The following is a 25,438-nucleotide window of genomic DNA, read 5'->3' as shown; positions in this document are numbered from 1 at the left end:
CCAGAGTGCGAAATCGATGGGATATTTGAACATTGTGGTCACCCATGAATGAAGATAGAGAGACGGCAAATGTAGTTTATTCTTCATTACTGTTGTAGTAAAGACTTCAGAAGGACTGTCCGCAGGCGAGCAGATCACTTGTAGGATGTAAATTGAACTGAAAAGAAAACTGATGATGCTTGATTAGTAAAAACAGTACTAGGGATTACAAGGCTATATCTTGATATATAATTGTTGGACAGCAGGGCATGAAACTACAACAAGTCCACAATTTTTGGGTGATTCAGCATTGACTCGACATGACAAGGTCTACTTCTGCAACTATTGCTGTAGTTTAGAACACCCGTACCTTGTGAGTTGCACTTGCTATGGGCTTATAATAGAAATGACAATTAGGTGGAGTGTGTCCAGAACTAGCAATTTAAGGGTGATTTGGTAGTGGCTCGACATGACAAGGTCTACTTGTGCAACCTTGACTGTATCTTAGAACACCTGTGCCTCACAAGATGTACTTGAAATGGGCTTATAATCAAGATGCCGATTAGGTGGTGTCTGCCCAAAATTTGTAGCGCCATCTACCTGACGGAGGAAATGATACCACTCGATAATGATGACAAAACTATGACTTGAGGTGACAAGTGTATTTCTTGGAATGTAATTATTCAATAACAAGGTTGATTCCACTCAGGCATATAATTACAAGATCACTGATGTCGGTCCATTTAATGCTATGTCAATAGTAAATATGATTATTCAGCATTGTAATTTGAATAACGGCATATCACGCGAAAATGTTTTCAGTGATGATGTCAAAATCATTCACCACCACATCAAAATTTAAGTCGTGCTTCCATGGTCAGCTTTCATAACATCTCGCTGCGAACCCAATTGATCTAATTTGAATATCCAAAACCTCATCTTCTCCTTCTTCAAGACACTGACAGATCAAAGAGTAACCGTCGAGCTGAAGAATGACCTCTCGATTACAGAAGTCTTGAAGTAGGTAAACCATTCAGCATCGTTTCCATATCAGCATAGATCCAATATCACTGATAATGCAATCCCATTCTTCGCCCAGATTTCTCAACATCCGTCTAGACTTGATCAATGGACTGGACGAGGTGAGACACCCACACACAGTGCTTAAGGTATGCTTTTATACCCGGTGTCCAAATTTATCTCTGTTTCTAGATGGTGGTGAAAAACTGCTTTATCTGTGGTCCCGTTGTGAGTATGTGCATCTCCCTGCAGAATGTGTTGATGTTCAGTTGCTGGAGGATGTGATGCCAAGTTTTCATGCAATGAAGGCTTTTAATACTTGTTGGTTGCGTTACAGAGGTTGCTGCTCAAGGGAAATGGTGATGGATGTGCCCCACCTGCTGATGGCACAGCACTCAACATTCTACAGGAAGTCATACAATAGGCACATTATTGGATGATTGAGTATCGAGCCTCCTTCTACATACATGTACATTATCCTACCTGATATCACAGTGATTCCTGTGCTTGAACATAAGCCAAAGTCTGCCAGTTTCGTAATTGACCGGATTCCAGCATGATGGCTTGTTGTGCATTTTTTTTTGAGACTGTATTGGTTAAGAGCTGTCCACTGTCCACCAAGCCCTCTAGTGCGTATATTTCCATTTCTTTTATTAGCATATCATTCCACCTCTATTTTTATAATGGACCCTTACTTATATATATCTTTACATACCTACTCGGTAGCGCTTCGGCTCCGCATGACCGCGCTTAGGCGCACTATATAAGCGCCAGCAGTACATACTACGAGGGAGTTTTTTCACTTACTTTTCAACTAACTTTCCAACCTACTTTTACCTTACTGAACTTTCCACTTTACTATACTTTCCACCCACTGTCTACCTAGAAGAACATAGTAGAAATCTATTTGTCTGCACTTTGCACCTCTCTTCACTTATCTTGTATTATATTATCACTTAAGCTTAGTCTCTCTATCATTTCCACATGCGCACGTGCGCTTTCCCACACTTCGCGCTAATACGCGCGCGCGTTCCCGTGCCTTGCGCGCACCTGCGCTTTCACATGCCTCGCTTCAGCGCGTTGTCATGCATGGTATGTGATTCATACCATGTCAGATATATATAGAGAGTGATAAGGAAGATATGAGAGACTGTCTAGCCCTTTGTCACTAAGTTACCTCTCTATTTTTCCTTTATTTCATTGTCTTGTTTTTTATTTCTCACTTTACAGGCTTATTTTACCTTGTATTTGTATCAAGCATGTGACCTTCTGTTTATTTCTCATTGTTTATTTTTATTTGGCTTCTTTCAGCTACCAAGTTTTGTATCTCTATTTATTTCTGACTGTTTATTTTTATTTGGCTTCTTTCAGCCACCAGCTTTTATTTGTCATCACATCATGTGACTGGGAAATTTTCTGGTTTGTAACATTATTTAAGCTGACTCAACATGTTTAGTCATGATTGGCCATGCTTTGTAACAACATTTAACATGACTCAACATGTTTAGTCATGGTTTGTCATGGTTTGTAATTTCTTTGTAAGATTACACTGTATTTGTAATGTACTTAGTAATAAGCTGATTCATCACCTGGTTTGTAAGCCACATTCTTACCAATCCATCTGATTAATCATGCTTAGTAAGGGGGTTCCCAAAAGGTATAAAAGGACCCCATTTTCACCCATGAAATACAATCCTCCCACTTGACTCTTATCTCAAACCGTGTGAGACCACTAAGACTTAAAGTGCAGGCCAACATAAGTGCCTTGAGGTAATCTAAGATATCATTATCTACTCTAAAGTTATATACTACCTTACAGGGGTTGACTATATAACCATTGAACAGCTCTCATTCTAAGCTTTACATGTATTCATAAGACTCTCTCTTTCAACAGAAAGTGAGACACATCTAAGGACGACAAAGTTGAAACAGACTTTCATAGGTTGAAACACGACCTACTAGGCTGAAACAAACCTAACGAATTTATCCAGAACACAGAACATTCCACAACAACTTCGTATAAGACTACACAAGAAGAGGACAACAAATTAAATCCTCCCAAGAACTCACCACGTTACCTCCCACGAAGTAGAAAAGTTGGAGACCGTGGACTTAAGGACTGGCAAGAAGTCTTCACCGTGTATAATTGTGTTGTCATTATACACAACTTTCATATAAGACCCTTAAGTAACAAGACAGCGTACCTCTAGATCTTCGCTGCACTCGCTTCCCTTTAGGGTCGAATGCGCTTGTCTCCTCAAGTAATGCAGACTAGGCAACACACGACCTACAACATTTTTTTAGATACAGTCAGGAGCCTCATTAGTTCCTCTCAGTATTGTTGTTTCTACACCGAGAATATGACATGGACCTTGCTGTCAGAGGTCGAGAAAGACGAGAATAGGCTTGTTTTGCTACATCACCCAACCTTCTCTCCAACTACCTCGGAAACCAACTCAACTATCAATCTAACATTTCTCTACCTCTTTTTCCTCCTGAGTGGGTAGTCGCATGAAGATATCATGCAAGGATTCAATAGCAATAAAACACCGTGCTGTAAATTTTTCAACACCACCCTCAGAGATTGCTGCATGACGGGCAATCTCCTGGAGAGATGCAGCATTACCATAGCAACCCATCTGATAGAGTGTCACAGCAAGCTGCAGACGGACTGGAGCTTGTGCGCAGGTGGAGTTGTTTTCAAAAACCAGGTGGTCTTCAATTAGATCAAGCGAGACCTCGAATGATTGAAGAGATACCCAAAGCATGTTGAAAAATTGATTGTAATTGGATGGGTTTTGGGCAAACTCTCATGCAAGATGAAGACTGCCAGCTTTTGGAACAGGTGTTCGTCCACATAGATAGTGTGTTTGTTGAATCATGATAATACAGGAGATATCACAATTAGGGATCCGCACGGGTAAACCCACAGGTGCCTCGAGGCCAACCCATACCCGTACCCGCCACGGGTATGTACCTGTAGACACGGGTACAGGTATGGGTGCGGGTGCATACCCATGGCAGGTGTACCTGCCCCCACCCAATCCCAGCAGCCACCAGTGCTTAGCGCACACGCCCAGTGCATGCTGGCGAATGCTGACGTGGCTCGGACATATGTGGAGGACACTGGAGAGCGCCAGAAGAGTAGAAGGAGGGACGAGACAGGAAGAACGAGAGGCGCGAGTGGTGGTAGTAGGGTGTGAGTGGTGGTAGTAGCACACTATAAAGTTAAAGATATTAGTAAACGAGAAAAAAAAAATGCGCACCTGGAACAAGCAGCGAATGACTGAGAGCAATGAGCAAAAGATTAGCAAGTGAGAGAGTGAGAGCAGCAAGAAACGCACCTTTGGCGCATCCCTGTAAAGTGTGATAGTCTGATCTAAGTCTTCATCGTTGCCTCGATGGTCAAAGTGGGAGGAGAGTTGAGTCGCGAGGTTGTTTAATGACATGGACCAATTCACATGACCGACTGGGCACAAGGCAAATGCTTCCCTCTGAAGTGCAATAGCCTGATCCAAGTCTTTGTCGTTGCCTCGGTGGTCAAAGCGAGAGGAGAGTTGATTTGCGAGGTTATTTAATGACATGGACTGATCTGTGTGACCGACCGGGCGCAAGGCCAGTGCTTCCCTGTGAAGTAGATGCATCGTAGTAAGAATATAAAAATGATGAAAAGTTAGAACATACCTTGAGTTTCAGTGTCACCAGCACTGGTCCCCTGCAACTCCCTCATGGCCTACGGCCGTGGTACAATATTAATGAGAATGAATACAATAACAAGAACCAGCACCATAAACAAAGTCACATGACATACCTGCACGGGTATTGCCCACACGGGTACACGGGTCACGGGTCTTGAAAGTCAGACCCATACCCATACCCATGACCCGCATAGGTTACCCATACCCGTGCCAATGCCTAATCACAATTGAGGAGCACAGCAGCCTCTTCGGGGGATAGTACTGGATTTGCCTGGGTGTGGAGAACCATGGACAACATATATCATATATGCATGGAGATACTGCTCATGGAGAGAAATTTGTGCCATAGGCTTGGTTTACAAGTGTACTACACTGCTAATTGATGAGTGGCACTACTATTGTATTACATAATCCACGGCTGCGCAACTGGGGGGGGGGGTTGTAAGCATAAGCACAGATAAGCATAAACCGTAAGCTCCCAGGTGTGAGGATCCCTATTAATTACACTAACGAGAAAATCTCTCCTTCTCGGTGAAGTATTATACTCTCAGAAATACCCTTGTAACACAGGCTCCAAATTTTGTTATTATTATCAAGCGCTACAAAGTCTATCTGCAAGTAAACTCAAACTACAAACATGAATCATTGTTCTTGCTGTTGAGATAGTATTGGATAGTCTGACAAGGGTGGATTGCTAATTCCACCAATGAGAAAAGCTACCCTTCTCGTCAAAGTATTATATTCTAAGAAATACCATTGTAAGTTGTAACACAAAGTCCAAATTAAGTATGTTCATTCCCGGTGCCCGCTAGTACCTTCAACTTACAGCTATTTGCAAATGGTGGCCCTGTGTAATGTAATGTTCCCCATGCATTAAAATCTATAGTATAGGTTGTCGTCGTCATCGCTGTCATCCTCCCCATCCAAGTCTGACTCTTCAGGCTCATCAACATCCTCAGTACTACTGTTACTATCCTCGCTGACATCACTTTCATTATCATCTTCTTCAACATCATCTTCCTCAACATCGCCTTCCTCCATGTTATTTTCCTCAATGACATCTCCCTCGGCATCTCCATCCTCAATGGCTTCTTCCTCATCAGATGATTCATCTCCGCAACTGAAAGCATCATCCCAATATTTCTTTTGATTGCTGAGGAGGTGTACTGGACCTCATGTCCAACACCAATCCCAGCAAATCGCGCAAACATACATCAGCAAACTACCAATTTCATGACAGTTCCCACATCATTGACAAATCGGCACAAGGACACACAAGGCCATACACACATCACAGACACACAAGCAAATAGCCAATAATTGGGATCAAACTTGACATGCTTGACAAGCACACAGTAGCACATACATACAAACTGTACAAACGATAAGCCTTGTGTAGGAAAATACAAATACGGTCTTTTATTGAAGCTATTTACGCGCAAAGAAGAAAAAGAACCACAAGTATTTACAATATCATTAAGCTGTGAATTAATTAGCAGTGCCATTAGTGCGGTACAGGAACATCACAAACTGGGCACTTACTGTCAATTATGTTTGAATAAATGTTGTGATACCGTCTTTTCTATGCTTAAGATGCAAGTGCCTGACATTCAGGTCAGCTAATAATAAACAAGTATTTGCAGCCTCTGCATGATGGTGGCAGAGATGTGTGAGTATCTCATGGTGTTCCAAAATACAATCCGCCAGGTGCTTTTGAGCCTGGCAAACTTTATGTTTGGCTTTAGCTGCTTCGAGTGCAAGGTCAGAGTGATCATCTTCCTCTTTGAGTGATGTGGAGTCTCGTTCCTGCCAGTATCAAAAGCATATAAGAGTCACGAAGCATTGAAATTGGCTGATAACAACTCACAAGGTGCATCAATATGGAGAAGCTGTCTTCCTCCTTGATCAGCTGTGATTGTGGCAGAGAAGATGGATGTTGTAGACTCTGTCTGGACCGAGGATATGGAGAGCGTTCAGGATGACAATGAGAGGATGGAAGATGAAGAGAAATATCAGAATTGTGAGAGGAACTTCGAGAAGAAACTCCAGAATTGCAAGAGGAACCTCGAGAAGAACTTCCAGAATTGTGAGAGGCCTGGTGATGGTATGGAAGGGCTACAGAGTTAACGTTGTTTTGCATCAAGAGCACTGTAGCAGCAATATGGACAATATTTAGTACAAAGTGTCAGAGCAAGCGCAGTGTAGCGTGAGACTTATTTGAATCGAGCTGTGACGACCTCTAAATATGTCAGCTTGTCCAAAGTGCGGAAAGTTATTCACTAAGGAATCCAGTGAACTCAACACCTCAGCCAGCCTTGAATGTCGTGCCACAGTTCCACTCGCGATATGGTTGATATCTTGCATTTTGTCAAGTTGATTCCGCCACAGCAATCTCTTCAATCAACGTCGGAAGTGGATGTCCCACAATTTGATGCTGAGGATAGCATGATGGATGTTGACTTTGATGGTGCCCATTTTGAGGACGATGGAGAATCGTTATCAGAGGTGGAGGTGTATGAGGGCACAGGGACTTGTTATGCTCAGGATGGTGTGACCTTTCTGGATCTGTTTGACGCTGATGAGTATGCAGAATGCAGGAAGGAAAACCTCTTCTACCCTTTTGCATCAAAGGAAGGGTGGGAGGCCGCTGATTTTCTCCTGCGTTCTCCCCTCAGTATGGCAGCAATTAATCAGTTTCTGGAACTCCCTATGGTGCATGTCCTTTTCACAAGTGCTGGCGCTTGCTGACATTATTTGAAGATCCATCAGTTGAAATTGTCATTCTGCAATGCTAAAGAATTATGAAGCCGTGCTGAAATGCTGCCAAAAGGACCAAGCTGGAAGTGCCAAACTATCCCTTCACTCAATCACACAAAAGGCCCTATCCGACTATTTTGGAAGGACCCGGTGGAATGTTTGGAGAGTCTCTTCAGTAACCCCCTTTTCCATGACCAGCTCGATTTTGTCCCTTGCCATGTTTATACGACATCAGCACGGCTTCTTTGTGTATACTCAGGGTGGTTGACAGGCGACTCTGCTTGGGAGATCCAGGTATGTACGGCTTGTGTCTAAATATTCATTTCGTCTCATTATAAGGACTGCAGGACCAGCTTCCAAGAGGTGCGACAGTCCTAGGCACTGTACTGTCTTCGGACAAAACAAATATCACCAATATGGCTGGTGCCAGGGTCACTCATCCACTCCTTTTAGGCCTTGCTAACATTCACATGAACACTTGCACCAAGCTCTCATCCAGAGCTTTTCTTCTTACGGCCCTCCTCCCTATCCCGCAGTATTTGCATTCAAATCCACGGATGCGGGGCATGCTAGAAGATCGCCTCATGCACAAATGTCTTTCCATAGTTTTGAAGCCCCTAATGAAAGCTGCTGAAATTGGAATCATGATGTCCGACCCAGTAGGCAATGTGTGCCACTGTTTTATGCCTCTTGCTGCATATATTGTCGATACCCTGGAGGCATGTATGCTTGCATGCATGCACAGGAAAACTTTGCCGTTTACCTTGGCATCATATCTGGAATTCGGGGACGCTTTTCATCATCCCGAGCGCACGCGCTCCATCACCTTGGAACAGCTCAATAGCATAACGGTTGACCCTAATGACCTTGAAGCTTACTTCCAGGCATGCGAGCAATACCGATTAAATGGTGTCCATTCTCCTTTCTGGGCGGACTGGCCGCTTGCTGATCCTTCAGTCTTTTTGACACCCGAACCTTTGCATCACTGGCACAAGGAGTTTTATGATCATGACCTCCAATGGTGCCTTACAGTTGTTGGAGCGCAGGAATTAGATTTTCGCATTTCAATATTGCAACCTACTACAGGTTATCACCACTTTTCTGGTGGGTTTTCAAAATTGAAGCAAGTCACAGGTAGAGCGCACCAAGATCTCCAGCGTTACATTGTCGGCCTGATTGCTGGTGCAGCTCCCCATCAATTTGTGATTGCGATCTGTGCTCTTATGGATGTCCAGTACATGGCGCAGTCTCCTTTGCCTGATGAAAATTTACTGGCGCATATTGACAGATCACTTTTGATCTTTCACGAAAACAAAGACGTTATCATCTCCCTAAAGGCTCAGATGGGGATGAAGAAGCCTATCAACAACTGGTTCATACCAAAGCTTGAACTCATGCAGAGCATCACTGCCAGCTCATGCAAAGTTGGCGCCCTTATTCAGTGGTCCACAGACACCACTGAGCATGCCCATATATCTGAGATTAAGGACCCTGTGCGGCACACCAATAACAATGACTATGATCCTTAGATCTGTCATCATTTAGATTGCCAGGAGAAGCTGCAACATTTCATGATTGCTACGACACTAAAGAGTACTTGCGCTGATTCTAACTCAGAAGAATTCCTTGAGGACGAGGAAGACGAGGAAGACAATGGAGATTGTGATGAACTGACAGATCCACGAACTGACAGATCCACGAACTGACAGATCCACGAACTGCGCTCTTAGAAGAGCTGAACCAAACACGCATCACCACCAACTACTTTAGCAAAGCAAGGCAATTGGTTGGCATGAGATATGATAATATTTCTCACCCTCCTCAGACATTCGTTGCTGCCTCCACTGCTATTCATCTTAATTTTGACCCTACTCGCACTGGGTTGAAAATCAATGAGGTTGCTGATGACTTCGACATACCAGATTTACGTCAGGCTCTTTCTGACTTCTTGCAACATGATGCGAGGAACAGAGAAGCAGGCCATGGGTTGGGGGTTCCAAGGAGACCACAAATCGACCATCCCTCAGTTCTTCCTTTTGAACGTATCCAGATATGGCATACTGTTCATTTGCAACAAGTTTCTTTCTATGATGCCAGTGTTGTCTTACCCACACAGACTGTGCATGCCTCCCCTCCATCTCCTACCAGCGGGTGGCCAAAAGGCCGACGGGATGCTGTCCTCATCAATGTTGATCGAGCCTATGATTGGCCTAAGTCGGGGTTGATGGGTGAGCTTGTTTATGTTGATACTAATCTTGCTTATCGTTGACACCTTTCCCCCTGTTTGAAGGGCACCGTGTCTGCGAATTGCAGCTCATAATGCGCCCAGTTCCTCGGCGAGGTTCACAAATCACATGGCAAGATCAATATTTGTGCTATGTGCATAGTTTCAAAATGGGTGTGGTTGATCCAGTCACTGAGATGCATGTATTGAAACACGCTAAACATGCCAATGGCGCGCCAGTGGGTGACATAGTTCCCCTTAGCCAACTTCGTGCATTTATTCATATCATTCCCCAACTAGGTCGTGCAGCAGACGCGCAGTTGACAAAGGCAAATTCTGCTCATTATCATTCATCTTTTTTCTTAAACAAGTACTTTGACAAACAGACATATGCTGCCCTCTCGCAAGGATAGATACATTTACTTCAGATTTTATGTATTCTACATGGCAAATTTTGCAATTGGTGAAATCGGATCATCGAGTGAAATCGGATGAGGATGGAATGGAGTCCTGACAAGCCCGACACCACCCGTGAGCACCTATGCACTCTTGTGCAGACTGCACAAACACTACTAGTATTGAGTACTGAGACACATCATACTGGCACACCTTCTACCAGACACCGTTTCACAGCACGTCATCCAGTTCAGACTCACCTGGTAAACCACCAATGACGACCTCATCACCCGAACTTCCTCAGGCTGGTGCCACATCATTCGACCTTTACCTTTGTGGTGTAGGACTTAGAGTCCTTGTGGCCTTGTAAAGGCTATTTTTGCGTTGTCCCATAGGTCCTCGCGTTGCGCGCGCTAACACTAACGCGGCGCACATCTTTTCTGCTATCGGCCAACGGCCGAGGCTCGTGCCCGTATATCGGACCATAACGGCTTTTACTCGGCCCTGTCGCGTGTCCTTATCCTGTCCTTATCCTGTCCTATCCATGTCCTCCGCTGGTCTATCGGTGCGTATTTCACTTGTTTTGGAATAGACTGACCATAATTCCGACGCTAATTCGTTTATATCGCTATTACTTTCATCATGGACCCTTATTACCTACAGCCGCTACCTACTCGGCTCCAAATAGCGCTTTGGCACATCCTCATATATACCTGTACTTATGAATTTCATGTATCTTTTACCTCCCATAGAGAATCCATCACTCACTTGCACACATTACCATCTGAACCAAAAGTCTAAAACTTTGTATCAGCTGCCGCGCGTAACTATCGGCCTTTCGCATTATTCCTAATACTTTGCGGCGCCCGCATATCTTCCCGCATGGCCGTGCTTTATCGTGTGCTAACGTATCTTCAGCCGCTCAAGCTCATTCCGCGCCACGTCAACGGCGGCTCACTCGCGCTCGCATCGCATCGCATTCGCATTTGTGTCCCATCCATTCTCAACCACCCTTACTAGTTTCAGTGATTTCCCTCCACTTTATATAGAGGAATCGTTCTCAGTAGCAATCCCCTTGGGCCAAATCATATACTCACGTCCAGAGGTCTATTTGAGTTTCACCCCACTTCACCCTTTCTTCCCCTTTCACCCCTTCTCATCTAGCTATCATTCCTCACACACAGCAGGGCATCACTTAGCTCTGTGGGCTTCCCACCTTTAGGTGGACGCACAGTCAATACTGTGAAGGGTCTTCTGAGATCAGAGCTTGATGGCCATGTCATTGATGAGTCTGGCCTCAGTAAGATCAAATTTACTGATTCTATCTTCCACGCACTCATCCCCATATCCTCCCTTCAACTACACCACATCAAAAAGATCAAGTACCACAAGAAGGATGGCTCACCAGTATACATACAAAAAAATGGAATTTTAATCGCAGGAAAAAGAGCAAGATGAGGGATTCCGACACAGACGCCACTGATGACTCGAGTGCAGAACTCGAGGCCTTGGATTCTCATGGTTTGACAATCTTCTCCCAAGGAACTGACCGCTATGGGAGTGACAATGAATTCAATGGCACTGTAAAGACAGGATTGAAGAGAAAACGCAACAAGCATTCAACCGAGAGGGACTTACAGTACTTATTCCATGCCATTCAGTGGGCCCTGCACAATCGAAGCGGATACCCACAGAAACTTCCCTTTGATATTTCTCCCATTGAGTGGTACTGGTCTGCAGAGTTTGCGAACTCACCCATACCAGACCCATATAACATGCAGAAGCCTGATGTAGCCCGAACAAACTTCGGGACAAAACATGGGCTGATGTTTTGAGCTTTGTGGAACACACCCCCAGCAATTTTGCTGTAACACATGATTTAGCAATGTATTGGGGATCTGCTACCAAAGTGTACCTCATTATGCGGGAAAAAACCTGGCATTGCTTCGTTCTTGCCTACTCTATTTGTGCAGATGATCTTCACGCCCATTATTTTGACTGCTCAGGTCTCATCATGTCCCTTCCGACCCCCATCCACAAATTTCCAATCTGTGTCACCGAGGCAATAGCCATGACCGCATTAGCAGATCTGCAGTACTTTGGCCTTGACCCTACCATCCATATGTGCATTGCTGATTGCCATGGTACTCACCTCTCTCTGGCTGTGGGGGCGAAAGGATTGGTAGTCAACAATAATGGTAAAACTTACTCGATAATGGATGTTGTGGAAGAGTCAGGGTTTCTTCTGTCACAGAACAGTTTGTTACCATGTCAGAGATCCTACTGACGGGAAGGATTATGTGATGAAGGACTGTTGGGTGCCTGAGGCAAAGAGATATCACGAGGTGGCCATTCTCAAGTGAGTCCATGACATCCCTAATGTCATCCAACTTGTAGATGATTGGGATGTCATGTATGACGGGGAGCCTGACTGTACAGCACAGATTCGTGATTGCTATCAGCAGTTTGACCTGGACGATAGGGATGACCACAGGTTCTGCAATTGATTTCACCGACGGCTTGTCATGACTCCTTGTGGGGAACCGCTGTCACACTTCAGCTCTAGGAAGGAGTTGATCTGTGCTTTTCGTGACTTTGTTGTTGGTGAGTTCAGTTCAATTTGATGCATCAAATTCAAGTTTAATGTTGTATCATTAGCTCATAGACTCATGGTTGAATGTGGAATTCTACATGGGGACTCAGCCCGAACAACTTCATCATTTATGAGGGTAACAGCTACTTCATTGATTTCGATCATGCTGGATTTATAGAGGAAGGCAAGATGTCTACAATTTCATTTGGTACTGTAAGATTGAATGTCCAGTTTACCGTTCTTGCTTTTGATCTTATTTTTTTCTAGGGGACTATCTCATATATCTCCATGCGTGTCCTTAAGAAGATGTTGAGAAATGCCGAGACCATTAAAAAGACTGCTGATGCTACTCAGCTGCAGCAAATCGAACACTACATGTGCGATGACCTTGAGTCTATGTTTTACATTTTTTTCGAATTTGTTATGAAGTATGGGGGGGCACGTGGTGTAGTCGCACCAACATGGGATAAGCTGGCAATGCCATGGTCGGAGGCCTATGAAAACTTAGGTGCCAGTGGTCTACTTACCACCTTCTTATCGAAGAAGGGGGCCATATCCAAAGGCGACTTTCTAATGGACAGAGTCTCCAATTATTTTTTGGAATTCAAACCCCTAGTCAATGAATGGCACGGTCAAATCCACCTCACAGAAATTGACACCAATGCCACAATCATTCACGATCACATATTCGAGATGCTTGTAACGTTCATCGCGAAACTCAAGGACTCAGATGAAATACCCATCCCAATCCCACTGCCCTATCCTCCTCCTCAGTCTCCTACTGTTCAACCCACCGCAGGTCCTTCAACCCTTCCATGTACTGGCACAACAGGGTCTTCGACTAGTCAGCCAGGCCCACGCCGTTCTCAACGACTTGTATCTATTACTCGGAGGACAAGATGAGATAGAGAGAAGTCTCGTCATCTCGTTCTGAGTTGTACCATGCTGGCATGAGTACTTATCTTTTCTCCTTGGTCTACTGTGAATCTCATTTATTTTTTGAGGATGATACTGTACTAGCCTCTGTATGCATACTGTCTGATTACATAACATTAGCTTATGTGAGATCAATAAGTACTAACCGGCGACCTTGTTCATGACAGCTTTGTTGCAGTCACAGCTGACAATATTGCTCGATGCCTCCCAAGAAGAGGGCTAGATGTTCTACCAATGCTCAAGACAACACAGCACCTTGTCGACAAAGCTCAAGATCGAATTGCGGTGTTGGCGGCCATGCAGCACAGCTTCAAAAAGCTGGAGAAGCGGTAGCAGCACCGGTGAAGAGTTGGAAATGGAAAAATGATTACCCTGAGCTTGATGTCAGTGATCCTGAAGAAAAATCAATGGCTCCTGTGCAGCTACGTCAGGGGAAAAAAAGTGTAAGTTTATTTTGTTTTGATGATGTTTGAACTATGACCTTGTCAGGCTCCTGCAAAACCTCTGGCTGCAAAGAACACTACAAAACAAAAACCTGTGTCTGCGACACCTCCAACTACGAGCAACAATCGATCATCTCACATATTACAGTGACCTATCTCCATATAATACGAGGGAATGGATGTGCATAATATCCCATATGATATGGGCCAGCGGACCATGGGCCCATGATAAAAATATCCTTGACTATGATGGATGGGCCGGGAGGCAAATTATTCCCGATGGAGGCGGGTGGGCCCATGCAGGGAATATATAGAGTAGATGAGTGGGCTGATGTACATGAATATTAGGTAGACGGGTGGGCTGAGGTAGTTGGATATTATGCAGATGGGTGTATTAAGGTAGATATGTATGAGATAGATGGGTAGGTACTTGTTATCACATTCACGGGTGGGCCCAGACACATATTAAATTAGATGGGTGGGCCGAGGGTATTATAAAATATTGTATTAGATGGGTGGGCCCAGACACATATGAATTAGACGGGTGGGCTGAGGGTGTTGTATGGGATGTTGTATTAGACGGGTGAGCCGAGGGTGGTATAAAATATAGATGGGTGGGCCCATGTGTATCATAATTGTAGACATGATGGAGCTGAGGTAGTTGTACATCAACCAAATCAGAGGAGGTAATAAATCAAAGTTACCAAGTTCCCGGAGCAGCAGGTGATCTCCTGACATGGCCTTTGATGGTGCACAGATTGTCTTGCAAATTTTGGAATCCGGGGTGTGAAGCTTGTGTTGCCCTATGAGAAGCCAAGTTCCAATTACCAACCTTTGGGTCAACCGTACTCAGAGGAGGTAATAAATTAAAGTTCCCGAGTTCCCGGAGCACCAGGTGATCTCCTGACATGGCCTTTGATGGTGCACAGGTTGTCTTGCAGAATTTGGAATCTGGGGTGTGAAGCTTGTGTTGCCCTATGAGACACCAAGTTCCAATCACCCAAATTTGGGTCAACCATACTGACTTCCGAGTTCCAGGACCCGGGAGTCAACAAATGAATATCTGATAACCAGCACACTTCCAATCAGGTAGTATTTCATTGAGCAATGGATCATCCAAGGGGTCCCTTATCAGACTCGGTAGTCAATATAGGCAAATGATAATGAAAACATGAAAGTTGTTATTATGCTATTTTTCAAACCCAAGACCCGAAAATATGTATGCAACATTGTCGAACACCGACGTATCGATAGCAGAGACCGAAAGATCCGAGTTGATTGCGTCAGGGGGAGAATAAGAGAGGTACGAGCGCAGCCAAAAGAGGACGAGCGAGCAACGCATGACATCGGCTCGTACTTGTCCATATTACCAAGTTTATTTTCACAATATCGCGTTTCTATGCTAAACACTATATATCTTTGAGTAGATTCATCCTCACATCTCAGTTCTTACTAGAAACTGAGATGTAAGCCGTTTATATTCATCACGCACATTATACAGTACTAACGAGACTTAGATACATTTGTTCTCCTAGGTACTTAAGCTCGTATAACGAGTTCTTACTAGAAACTGAGATATACATTTGTTCTCCTAGTGCACGTGTCTCCTCGCTCGAAATAAGTCTCTACAAACATGTCCATTTTTCACTTGTTGCACAAATCACTGAGTTTTGAGTGCTGAAACCTGAAACTCAAAACCCGGCATGCAACATGTTGATTTTTCATTTATATTACACAAATCATCAAGTTCCGAGGGCCGAGGGCCAAAACCCGAACCCCGAGACCCGAAAATATGTATGCAACATTTCCATTTTTCAGTTGTGGCACAAATCACCGAGTTTCAAGTGCCGAAACCTGAAACTCAAAACCAGGTGTGCAACATGTCCATTGTTCAATTATATTACACAAATCATTGAGTTCCGAGTGCCAAGGGCCGAAACCCGAACCACGAGACCTGAAAATATGTACACAACATGTCCATTTTTCACTCATTGCACAAATCACCGAGTTTTGAGTGCCGAAACCCGAAACTCAAAACCCGGCATGCAACATGTTGATTTTTCATTTACATTACACAAATCATCAAGTTCCAAGTGCCGAGACCCGAGACCCGAAAATATGTATGCAACATTTCCATTTTTCACTTGTTGCACAAATCACTGAGTTTTGAGTGCTGAAACCTGAAACTCGAAACCTGGCGTGCAACATGTTGATTTTTCATTTAAATTACACAAATCATCGAGTTCCGAGTGCCGAGACCTGAGACCCGAACCCCGAAAATATGTGCGCAACATGTCCATTTTTTACTTGTTGCACAAATCACCGAGTTTTGAGTGCCAAAACCTGAAACTCAAAACCCGGTGTGCAACATGTTGATTTTTCATTTACATTACACAAATCATCAAGTTCCAAGTGCTGAGACCCAAGACTCGAACCCCGAGACCCAAAAATATGTATGCAACATGTCCATTTTTCACTTGTTGCACAAATCACCGAGTTTTGAGTGCCGAAACCTGAAACTCAAAACTGGGTGTGCAACATGTCCATTGTTCAATTATATTACACAAGTCATCGAGTTCCGAGTTCCGAGGGCCGAACCCTGAAAATATGTGCACAACATGTCCATTTTCACTCACTGCACAAATCACCGAGTTTTGAGTGCTGAAACCCGAATAGTGATGTTCAAGGCCCGGCTCGGCTCAAAAGCCGGGGCCACGGCTCGGCCTTGGAGGGCTGGGGCTTGCTTCAAACCAAGGCCAGGCCCTATGGTAGGGCTCAGGCTCGGCTGGGGCTTGGCTCGGCTTGGGCCTAGGGCCTTGTGATACAAAAAACGTAGCAAGTAAATCAAATTTCATCTAACATTTGAATAGAAACATCTTCGTCATCTGATTCTAACAGCTCCTCATTCTCACATAAATCCTCAGCAACATCATCCCACCCATCATCTTCGTTGAGAGCAGCAGGAGTCTTATCTTCGGACAATGCATCATCTACGAACTCGGTTGCAACAGATGGGTCCTTGTGAAACAGGAGATCATGTTTGATCATGCATTTCAAGCACTGCAGTGCTTCGACGATGTCGTGTTTGAGACGATTTCGGCGCTTGGAGATAGTAATACCAGCAGATGAGAATGCACGTTCACTGGACACGGATGTGGCCATAATGGAAAGGAAGTCACGCGCGAGTGACGCCCAGACTGGGTATCGAGGTGCGTTGATGCCCCACCACTGCACAATAGTCATATCTCCAAGGTGGTCCTTGGAGTTGAGGTAAGCGTGAAAGTCGTGCCGCCACGGCTCATTCGCAGCTTCGGAGGGAGTGACAGAATTTGTGGATCTCGCCCCAATGATTAGGGTGGGCTGCAGCATCGAGTCACTGTCATCCTCGCCGTCAGAGAGCTCTTGCAGCAGAGCATCGAGTTTGCGATTCCCTGTCTTCCTGACCTTGAGTTCGACACCATTCCTAGAGTCGGGATCGTTGCTGTACATTTCGAGATACCGTTCTTTGTACTAGATGTACCATTAGTGAGTGTGTTGTGACGAGAGCTTTACTTACCATCTCCTCTGCATGTCTGTGTGCTTCGACAAGCAATTCCTTGCCCCAATACTTGCGAAGATGGGTCTCCTTTTGTGACGGATCGAGAACTGTCGTTGGAAAGTCAGTGGGAGTAATACTATGTACATGAAAGAACGACGCACGCATCGCCATAATATGGGCGTCAGAACTACTCGACTTCTCGTAATACTTCGTAATCTTCTCAATACCAGCATCGAGGCCCTCCGCAAAATCGAGATACTTAATACGTCCAGAACGTGAAGACCATGCGCTATGCAACGACTCCAATGCAGGCAATGCTAAGTGAAGCATTGGTCCTTGTTCAGATGAGAAGGACTGCTGCGACAACTCGGCAAACTGTAGTTTCAACGTGAGCCGCGACTCGAGTTGTAAGATAAAAATACATACACCAAGGATTGAGAGCAGACGTTGAACACAGGTCCACTCTTCAGATGATAGCTCAAGGTCCGTAATCTTTTTCCGTTTAGCTGAGTCCTTCTCTTGCAAACCGAGCCGGCCCACAAAATAGTCAACTTCCTAATAATATACATCAGCGGGAACAACATTGACATCCTAAATTGAACTTACATCTCGCAGCTTGAATGCACATTGAAGCATGGTGTATGTTGAGGACCACCTTACTTTCATGTCGAGAAGCAGCTGTCGTGGATGTTTGATTGGCGTGTGGCCATCTTCATCTCGACGCTGGACACTCTGAAAAAGTTCCTTTCGTTGAGCTGAGGAGCGCTCCTACAATGAACAATGTCAACAAAACATATGTGCATTTGACGGACAGCAAACCTTGACACAGATTGACCGGACTAATCCAACCTCGTCTCGTTCAAGTGTGGAGTGAGTCACGGGGGCAAGCAAATCGTAGTTAGGTTGGGTGGCATCGTAGTGCCTCGACTTGCTGTGTGTGGACAACAGCGCCTGAGTTGCGAGGTTGATAATGTGGGCCAAGCACCTGAATATATGTGAGAATTGGTAGTAATAAACAAGACATAGAAACTCTTACCGAAGGCGCCGTTTTTTATGATCGAATGTCTTCTTGGTGTGTGCCTCGATGTGGACGGCGAAATGTTCCATCATGGTATCGTTGTTGGCTGCGTTGTCGCACGTAATGTAGCCAATCTGAAACTTCATCAGTGCCACACTGTTATGAAGCTAGAATTTTACTTACCTTATGTTCAATCCCAACACGTTTAACTAATTTGAACAGCGCTTGACCAAGACGGACACCGTTGTGAGCGTTGTTCAGTCGAGTAAAGCCAAGAAGGGCACTTTGAACGCTCCAAACACCGACTGTTCTTTCTTCGATCCAGTGACCAGTGAGGGCAAAATAGCCATCGACATTCGACGCTTGCCAGGCATCGCATGTCAAATTGATCCGTCCTTTGACAGCGTCGCTCTTGTTGTGGTTCGTGTTAGAAATAACGACAAAAAAATCAACAAATGACTTACAAGTAACCGTCGGCGAAGGTTGGTGAGATTACGCTTGAAGAGGTCGATAATGGCTCGGCGCGTCTTTGATCGACTAGGTAGCTTGACACCGTTGGTAGCTCGTGCTGCTACATCAATCATATATTTGAAGGACTTGTGGTTGAGTGCGTCAATAGGCTGCAGTGAACTGATAAGTGTCCAATTGCCAGAATTAAATTAAAAAAACATACCTGGTCAGTTTCAATCAACCATTCAATGGCGGCCTCGCGGAAGATTGCATCTGAGTATGGGATGATCTGTTCCTTTGGTTGCGGCTCACGGAGGTGGGCATCGAGTCGTGCTTGAGAGTCAGCAGCAGCGTCTAGCTTGCGGCGCTTGGTGTCCTTTGGTAACATCGAGACAAATTTCTCAGCTTCGGCCCATGTAAGATATTCATTCTATAATGAACAGTTAGTGGCATGTTTTCTCGGGTTGGCAATACGTACCCTGTGCGAAGCGTCCATATGGCGTCGCATAGTCGTCACCTCATTGACAAAAGCAACGGGTTTTTTCATTTTCTTGCTATAGCGTAGTCAGTACAATGTGCATGAGACAGAAATGTAAATTTACCTGCACAGTCGACAATTCCGGTGCTTCTTGCCTTTGTCAGTGTAAGGCTCGGAAAAAAACTTGGTGATGTCGCGACTTCGCTGCTCTTGACGTGGGTTTTCAGAGGCCTCGTCAATGCTCATGACTTGAACATCCTTGAGGAAGCCGTCAGCATCAACTTCGTCAGAGTGGTTTGCTGAACTAGTTGCATGCGGTGCGTTGACTACATATGTCAAATAGATATCAGTATTATGTATCTGTTTCGTTCGGTAGGAAAACTCACCAGTTGATGGACTTGCATCGTGTTCAGTCTCATTTGCGTGTTCGGGAGGATCAGGGCTATAAGCTCGTTTTTTGCCTGTAGTGATGTAGGCATTAGTCAGTACTTATCCAACAAAATAGTATAAACACACCTTTCGTCAGTCGCTTTTTGTGTGTGCTGCCTGTCAGCTCGATATCATTGTCGTTATCGTCAACCTCAACGACGGTGACTTTGTGGCTATGAGAACTCGTAGGAGATGCGGTACTTGGGGGATTCAGAGGTATTGCCACAGAAATGACAGAGGGAGCATTGGCAGCATGACTTGCATCATTGTGAGCTCGCCTGTGTGAAGCTAATTCTTGATCAGCAGCGTTATCCGCACAAATTACCTTCGCTGATGGCACAGCAACACGTTTAGGGCGTGCCGTACTAGTAGGTGGTTCCTCGCCATCGGAATAGACGCGCAGCACCATATGCGGATGTGACCTGTTGAAAATTCAAAAACTCAAATTAGTTTATCCTAGACAGCTGAGGCTTTGAAACTATTGCAGTTTCACGGTCATAGCCGACTGAACGAAAACGTACCTGAAAGCCGTGGCCTGAAAGCCTGGCTCTGGCCTGGACACAACTTGAGCCAGGCCCTAAGCCTTCATAGGCCGTCTACAAAGCCCGGCTGGGCTTGGCCTAAGTGGGCCCGGCTAGGCCCGGCTCACGGCCTGAAGCCGGGCCTTGAACATCACTAAACCCGAAACTTGAAACCCGGTGTGCAACATATTTATTTTTCATTTACATTACACAAATCATCGAGTTCCGAGTGCTTCAGGTCATGTCCATTTTTCACTCATTGCACAAATCACCAAGTGTCGAGTGTCGAAACCTGAAACCCGGTACTTCAAATGGACACAAATTGTATTTGTATGTATTATCCATTGGTGTAGGGCTCAAATAACTTGGGAATTGTATTTGTCAGTACTCAGTACTTGGTACTTGGTACTCGGTGATTGGTACTCAGTGATTGGTGATTGGTGGTCAGTGGTCGGTACTCGAGACTCAGGTAGTCAATATAGGCAAATGATAATGAAAAATGACAGTTGTAGTCCACATCAAGGTGAGTGTCTTGGTAGTCTTTCCTTGTCATTCGGCAAAACATCAGCAATAATGAAAAAATGAAAGTTGTTATTATGCTTAACTTCCTGACCGAAGGGTATAGTCCAAGTCCAAGTGAGTGTAGTGGTAGTCTTTTCTTGTCAATTGGTTATCTTGTTACTCATTACGCAGTACTCAGTACATGGTAATTGGTACTCAGTATTTGGTTGTGATACTTGGTATCTAGGAATCAGTAGTCAGCTTAATGAAGGTTGTAGTCCGAGTCTAGGTGAGTTTATTTGTAGTCTTTTCTTGTCCATTGGTTACCATGTGACCAAGATATAAGCTAAAGAAATCCAAAACATCAATAATGACAAATGAAATACATTGTGCAGTAAGTGAGTCTAAAGATAAAAGAATGAATATTAATAGTGAGACTTGCACATTATGTCGAGATATACAACATAACAAGCCTGTGATGTGATCAGAGACCTGGAATAACACCCATATACATCCATTATAATAGCTTAAAAGCTTAGAAAGATTCATGAAGGATTGATGTAATGATAGGCAAAATAACATATGTGTGGAGAGTGACAATAGACATCTTTTATACAAAGTCACATTTATATATGATTCAGGCCGAAAATATCATTACAAACAACTTTCATTTTTCATTATCGCTGATGTTTCAGATTTCTTTAGCTTATATCTCAGTCAAATGATAACTGATGGACAAGAAAAGACTACCAATACACTCCCCTAGACTCGGACTACAACCTTCGGTAAGGAAGTTAAGCGTAATAACAACTTTCATTTTTCATTATCATTTGCCTATATTGACTACCAGCCACCAACCACCAACCACCAACTACCAACTACTGAGTACCGAGTACCGAGCACTGACAAATACAATTCCCAAGTTATTTGAACCCTACACCAATGGATAATACATACAAATATAGAATTCATGTCCATTTGAAGTACCGGGTTTCGGGTTTCAGCACTCAGCACTTGGTAATTTGTGCAATGAGTAGATGGGCATGTGGCATACATGTTTTTGGGCTTCGGGTTTCAGGATTCGGCCCTCAGCACTCAATGATCTGTGTAATGTAAATGAACAATGAACATGTTGCACACCCAGTTTTGAGTTTCGGGTTTTGGCACTTGAAACTCGGTGATCAGTGCAACAAGTGAAAAATGGAAATGTTGCATACATATTTTCAGGTCTTCGGCTTTCCGGTGAAATTGTGGTCCCGGATGAACCAGGCAACCTCCTGCCAGAATATGATTCTTCTGATGAGGAGATGGAGGTTGAGGTGAAGGTTGATCGTCCTGGTGAGAAGGTTGAAATGGCTACATAATTGCTCAGTGATAGATGTACATAAATCTTTTTCAATGCATGTTACCTATGCCACAATTGAATGATTCAATCATCGAGTTCCAATATCCAGAACTAGAAACTGTAGATTGAGGTAGATATCACCCGAAACCCGAACACCCTAACACCTGAATGTCAAATTTTGACAGTGCCGGGTGCCGGGTGCTGAGTCCCAAAACCCAGAACTCAGGACTTGACATTTGAAATGAAACACATTTTTCAGACATGTTTGAATCTGCCTACATATATCCATAAACATTTTACTAACCCCCGACCCCTGACAAATATCTTTGTCCAGTCCCACATATCGAGTCCCGAGTTCCGGGACCCCCGAACCCCGAAACCCAGCAGTCCACAATTTCGGGGTTCGGGGGTTGGTAAAATGTGTATGGATATATGGAAGATTGATTTAAACATTTTTGAAAGATGTTGCATATGAAATGTCAAGTCCCGAGTTTCGATTTCCGGGTTTCGGGAGTGCCGAGTCCTGAAGCCTGGAGTCCCAAAACCCAGAGTTATGTCAAATTTTCAGTGCCAAACCCCGAATGCCGGGTGCCAGGTGCCGAGTCCCGAAACCTGAAACCTGGAACTCAGGATTTGACATTTGAGATGAACATCATTTTTCAGACATGTTTATATGAACCTATGTATATCTATAAACATTTTACTAACCCCCAAGCCCCAAAATATATTTTTGTTGTCTCACATCCTGAGTTCCGAGTTCCAGGACCCTCGAACCCCGAAACCCGGCAGTCCCCAATTTCAGGGTTCAAGGGTTGGTAAAATGGGTATGGAAATATGGAAGGTTGATTTAAACATTTTTGAAAGATGTTGCATATGAAATGTCAAGTCCCGAAGCCCAGAGTCCTGAAACCCGGAATTCAAAACTCAGGACTTGACATTTAATGAGACATCTTTCAAAAATGTTTAAATCAACCTTTCATATATCCATACACATTTTACCAACCCCCAAACCCCTAAATTGTGGACTGCCGGGTTTCTGGGTTCAGGGGTCCCGGAACTTGGAACTCAGTATGTGAGACAACAAAAATATATTTCAAACATGGGTAAGTCAATGTGTTTGTCAATCAACTTGATTGTAAATCAAATTTTATTGATCTCCCCAAATTTCCCAAGTTCCAAGTTCCGAGTTCTGGAACCCGTCCACAATTTAGGGGTTCGGGGGTTGGTAAGAACTCGGGAAATTTGGGGAGATCAATAAAATTTGATTTACAATCAAGTTTATTGACAAACACATTGACTTACCCATGTTTGAAATATATTTTGTTCTACATACCGAGTTCCAAGTTCCGGACCCCTGAACCCCGAGACTGCCGGGTCTCGGGTTTTGGGGTTCGGGGGTCCGGAACTCGGAACTCGGTATGTAGAACAAAATATATTTCAAACATGGGTAAGTCAATGTGTTTGTCAATAAACTTGATTGTAAATCAAATTTTATTGATCTCCCCAAATTTCCACAAGTTCCGAGTTCCGGACCTCCGAAACCTGAGACTGCCGGGTCTCGGGTTTCGGGGTCCGGAACTCGGAACTCAGTATGTGTAAACAAAATATATTTCAAACATGGGTAAGTCAACGTGTTTGTCAATCAACTTGATTGTAAATCAAATTTTATTGATCTCCCCAAATTTCCCCAAGTTCTGAGTTCCGGGACCCCCGAACACCGAAACCCAAGACCCAGCAGTCTTGGGTTTTGGGATTTGGGGGTTGGTACATCTCGGTTTGGGGTTTGGCACTAAAAATTTGACATATATATTTTTGTGAGTGTTGTGCTTCTGGTGTCCATGCGTATAAATAGGATATGTTGCACACCAGGGTTCAGGTGTGGGGTTTTTCCACTTCAGTCCTCGATTATTGGTCAATGCCACACACGGTCGATTCATGTTTTTGTGCTTAGGGGTTTAGATTTGGTGGTTGATGGTAGGTATATGCACTCATAGTGTACATGTATCCTACGTGTTTGATTCGCTGGTGGCTACATCAGCTGTATGTCTTGATGGAACATATCTAGGCTCACCCATATATGTACCCATCTATGTACAATTCCCCCACGTCAGCCCACCCATCTATGCATTATCCCCCACCTCGGCCCACCCATCTATGTAATACATCCTATGTTGGCCCACCTGTCTATATAATACATCCTATGTCAGCCCACCCATCTATATAATTACACCCCACCTCGGCCCACCTGTCTATGTAATAAATAATTTATCACACCCTCAGCCCACCCGTATATGTAATACTTTTCACATCGGCCTACTTGTATATGTAATACACCCCACATCAGCCCACCCGTCTATGTAATATTCCCCTACCTCGGCCCACCCATATATGTAATACACCCCCGTTGGCCCGCCCGTCTATATAACAATATTTGCCTTACATCTCTCTTCAGCCCAGCTGTCTATAATATCTTACTCTACATATTACCCAGATGGGCCCACCCATCTCCATGAATGATCATATTCCCCCGGCCCATCCGTCAACATCAAGGATATATATATGTATCATTGGCATACATGGGCCCACCCGTCTCCATCGGAAATAATATGTGTCCCGGCCCATCCATCATCATCGAGAATATACACAACATGGGCCCATGATCCGCTGGCCCGTCTCATACAGGATATTATGGAGGTCGGGTGGCCTGTATAATACGGAATTTGTCACTGAAGGGGCTCGTTGGTCCTTTGATTCTTGTGATGGTCTCCACTTTCGGTATGTTGTGCCTCATGCTTTGTAGTGATTCCTTAGCTCATTCATGAGATAGGCATCTGCCTCATTGCATCGTTACTCTATGTGAGTTGTATCTGTTCGAAATGACACTGTCTGATCCTGTGTTTCAGTGGGATCCTTGGCACATCTTCTCCAGTTTCTTCCAATACCTATGCTTGGCTCCATGTTTCATGAATGTACTTAACATTTATACATTCTGTAACTTGCACGATGTGTATTACACTTTATTTTTCAGAATCCAGATTTGATTGACATGCTGAGAGAGAAAGGACTCTGGCTCAAAACAGCGCAGCACTACTTCAGCTTTCTGCTGACATCA

The 25,438-nt window shown here is 44.3% G+C and overlaps 3 protein-coding genes across 3 annotated transcripts; 2 read left to right on the top strand and 1 right to left on the bottom strand.

The window, feature by feature from the left end:
• Positions 1–4,349: 4,349 nt before the first annotated feature.
• Positions 4,350–4,643, bottom strand: F5891DRAFT_963956 (uncharacterized protein; the record flags this gene model as incomplete). Its single annotated transcript, XM_041376060.1, has 1 exon — positions 4,350–4,643. A coding segment is annotated over one exon (294 nt), but the record flags the coding sequence as incomplete, so codon positions are not given.
• A 2,400-nt stretch (positions 4,644–7,043) lies between these two features.
• F5891DRAFT_1197285 (uncharacterized protein) lies at positions 7,044–10,091 on the top strand (the record flags this gene model as incomplete). The annotated part of the gene is made up of 7 exons (XM_041368459.1): positions 7,044–7,409; positions 7,458–7,474; positions 7,535–7,748; positions 7,802–8,947; positions 9,008–9,116; positions 9,164–9,682; positions 9,745–10,091. 7 exons carry the CDS (start codon positions 7,044–7,046, stop codon positions 10,089–10,091), a joined length of 2,718 nt encoding a protein of 905 aa, XP_041218317.1.
• Positions 10,092–12,088: 1,997 nt separating this feature from the next.
• F5891DRAFT_986469 (uncharacterized protein) lies at positions 12,089–13,936 on the top strand (the record flags this gene model as incomplete). The annotated part of the gene is made up of 5 exons (XM_041377781.1): positions 12,089–12,272; positions 12,334–12,433; positions 12,778–12,880; positions 12,935–13,466; positions 13,782–13,936. 5 exons carry the CDS (start codon positions 12,089–12,091, stop codon positions 13,934–13,936), a joined length of 1,074 nt encoding a protein of 357 aa, XP_041218316.1.
• Positions 13,937–25,438: the final 11,502 nt, after the last annotated feature.

Source organism: Suillus fuscotomentosus, assembly GCF_016647785.1.
Source record: "Suillus fuscotomentosus strain FC203 chromosome Unknown F5891scaffold_119, whole genome shotgun sequence".
In the NCBI taxonomy this organism is placed as follows: Eukaryota; Fungi; Basidiomycota; class Agaricomycetes; order Boletales; family Suillaceae; genus Suillus; species Suillus fuscotomentosus.
Note: the sequence above shows the minus strand (reverse complement) of the source record. Positions and strands in the feature narration are given on the sequence as shown.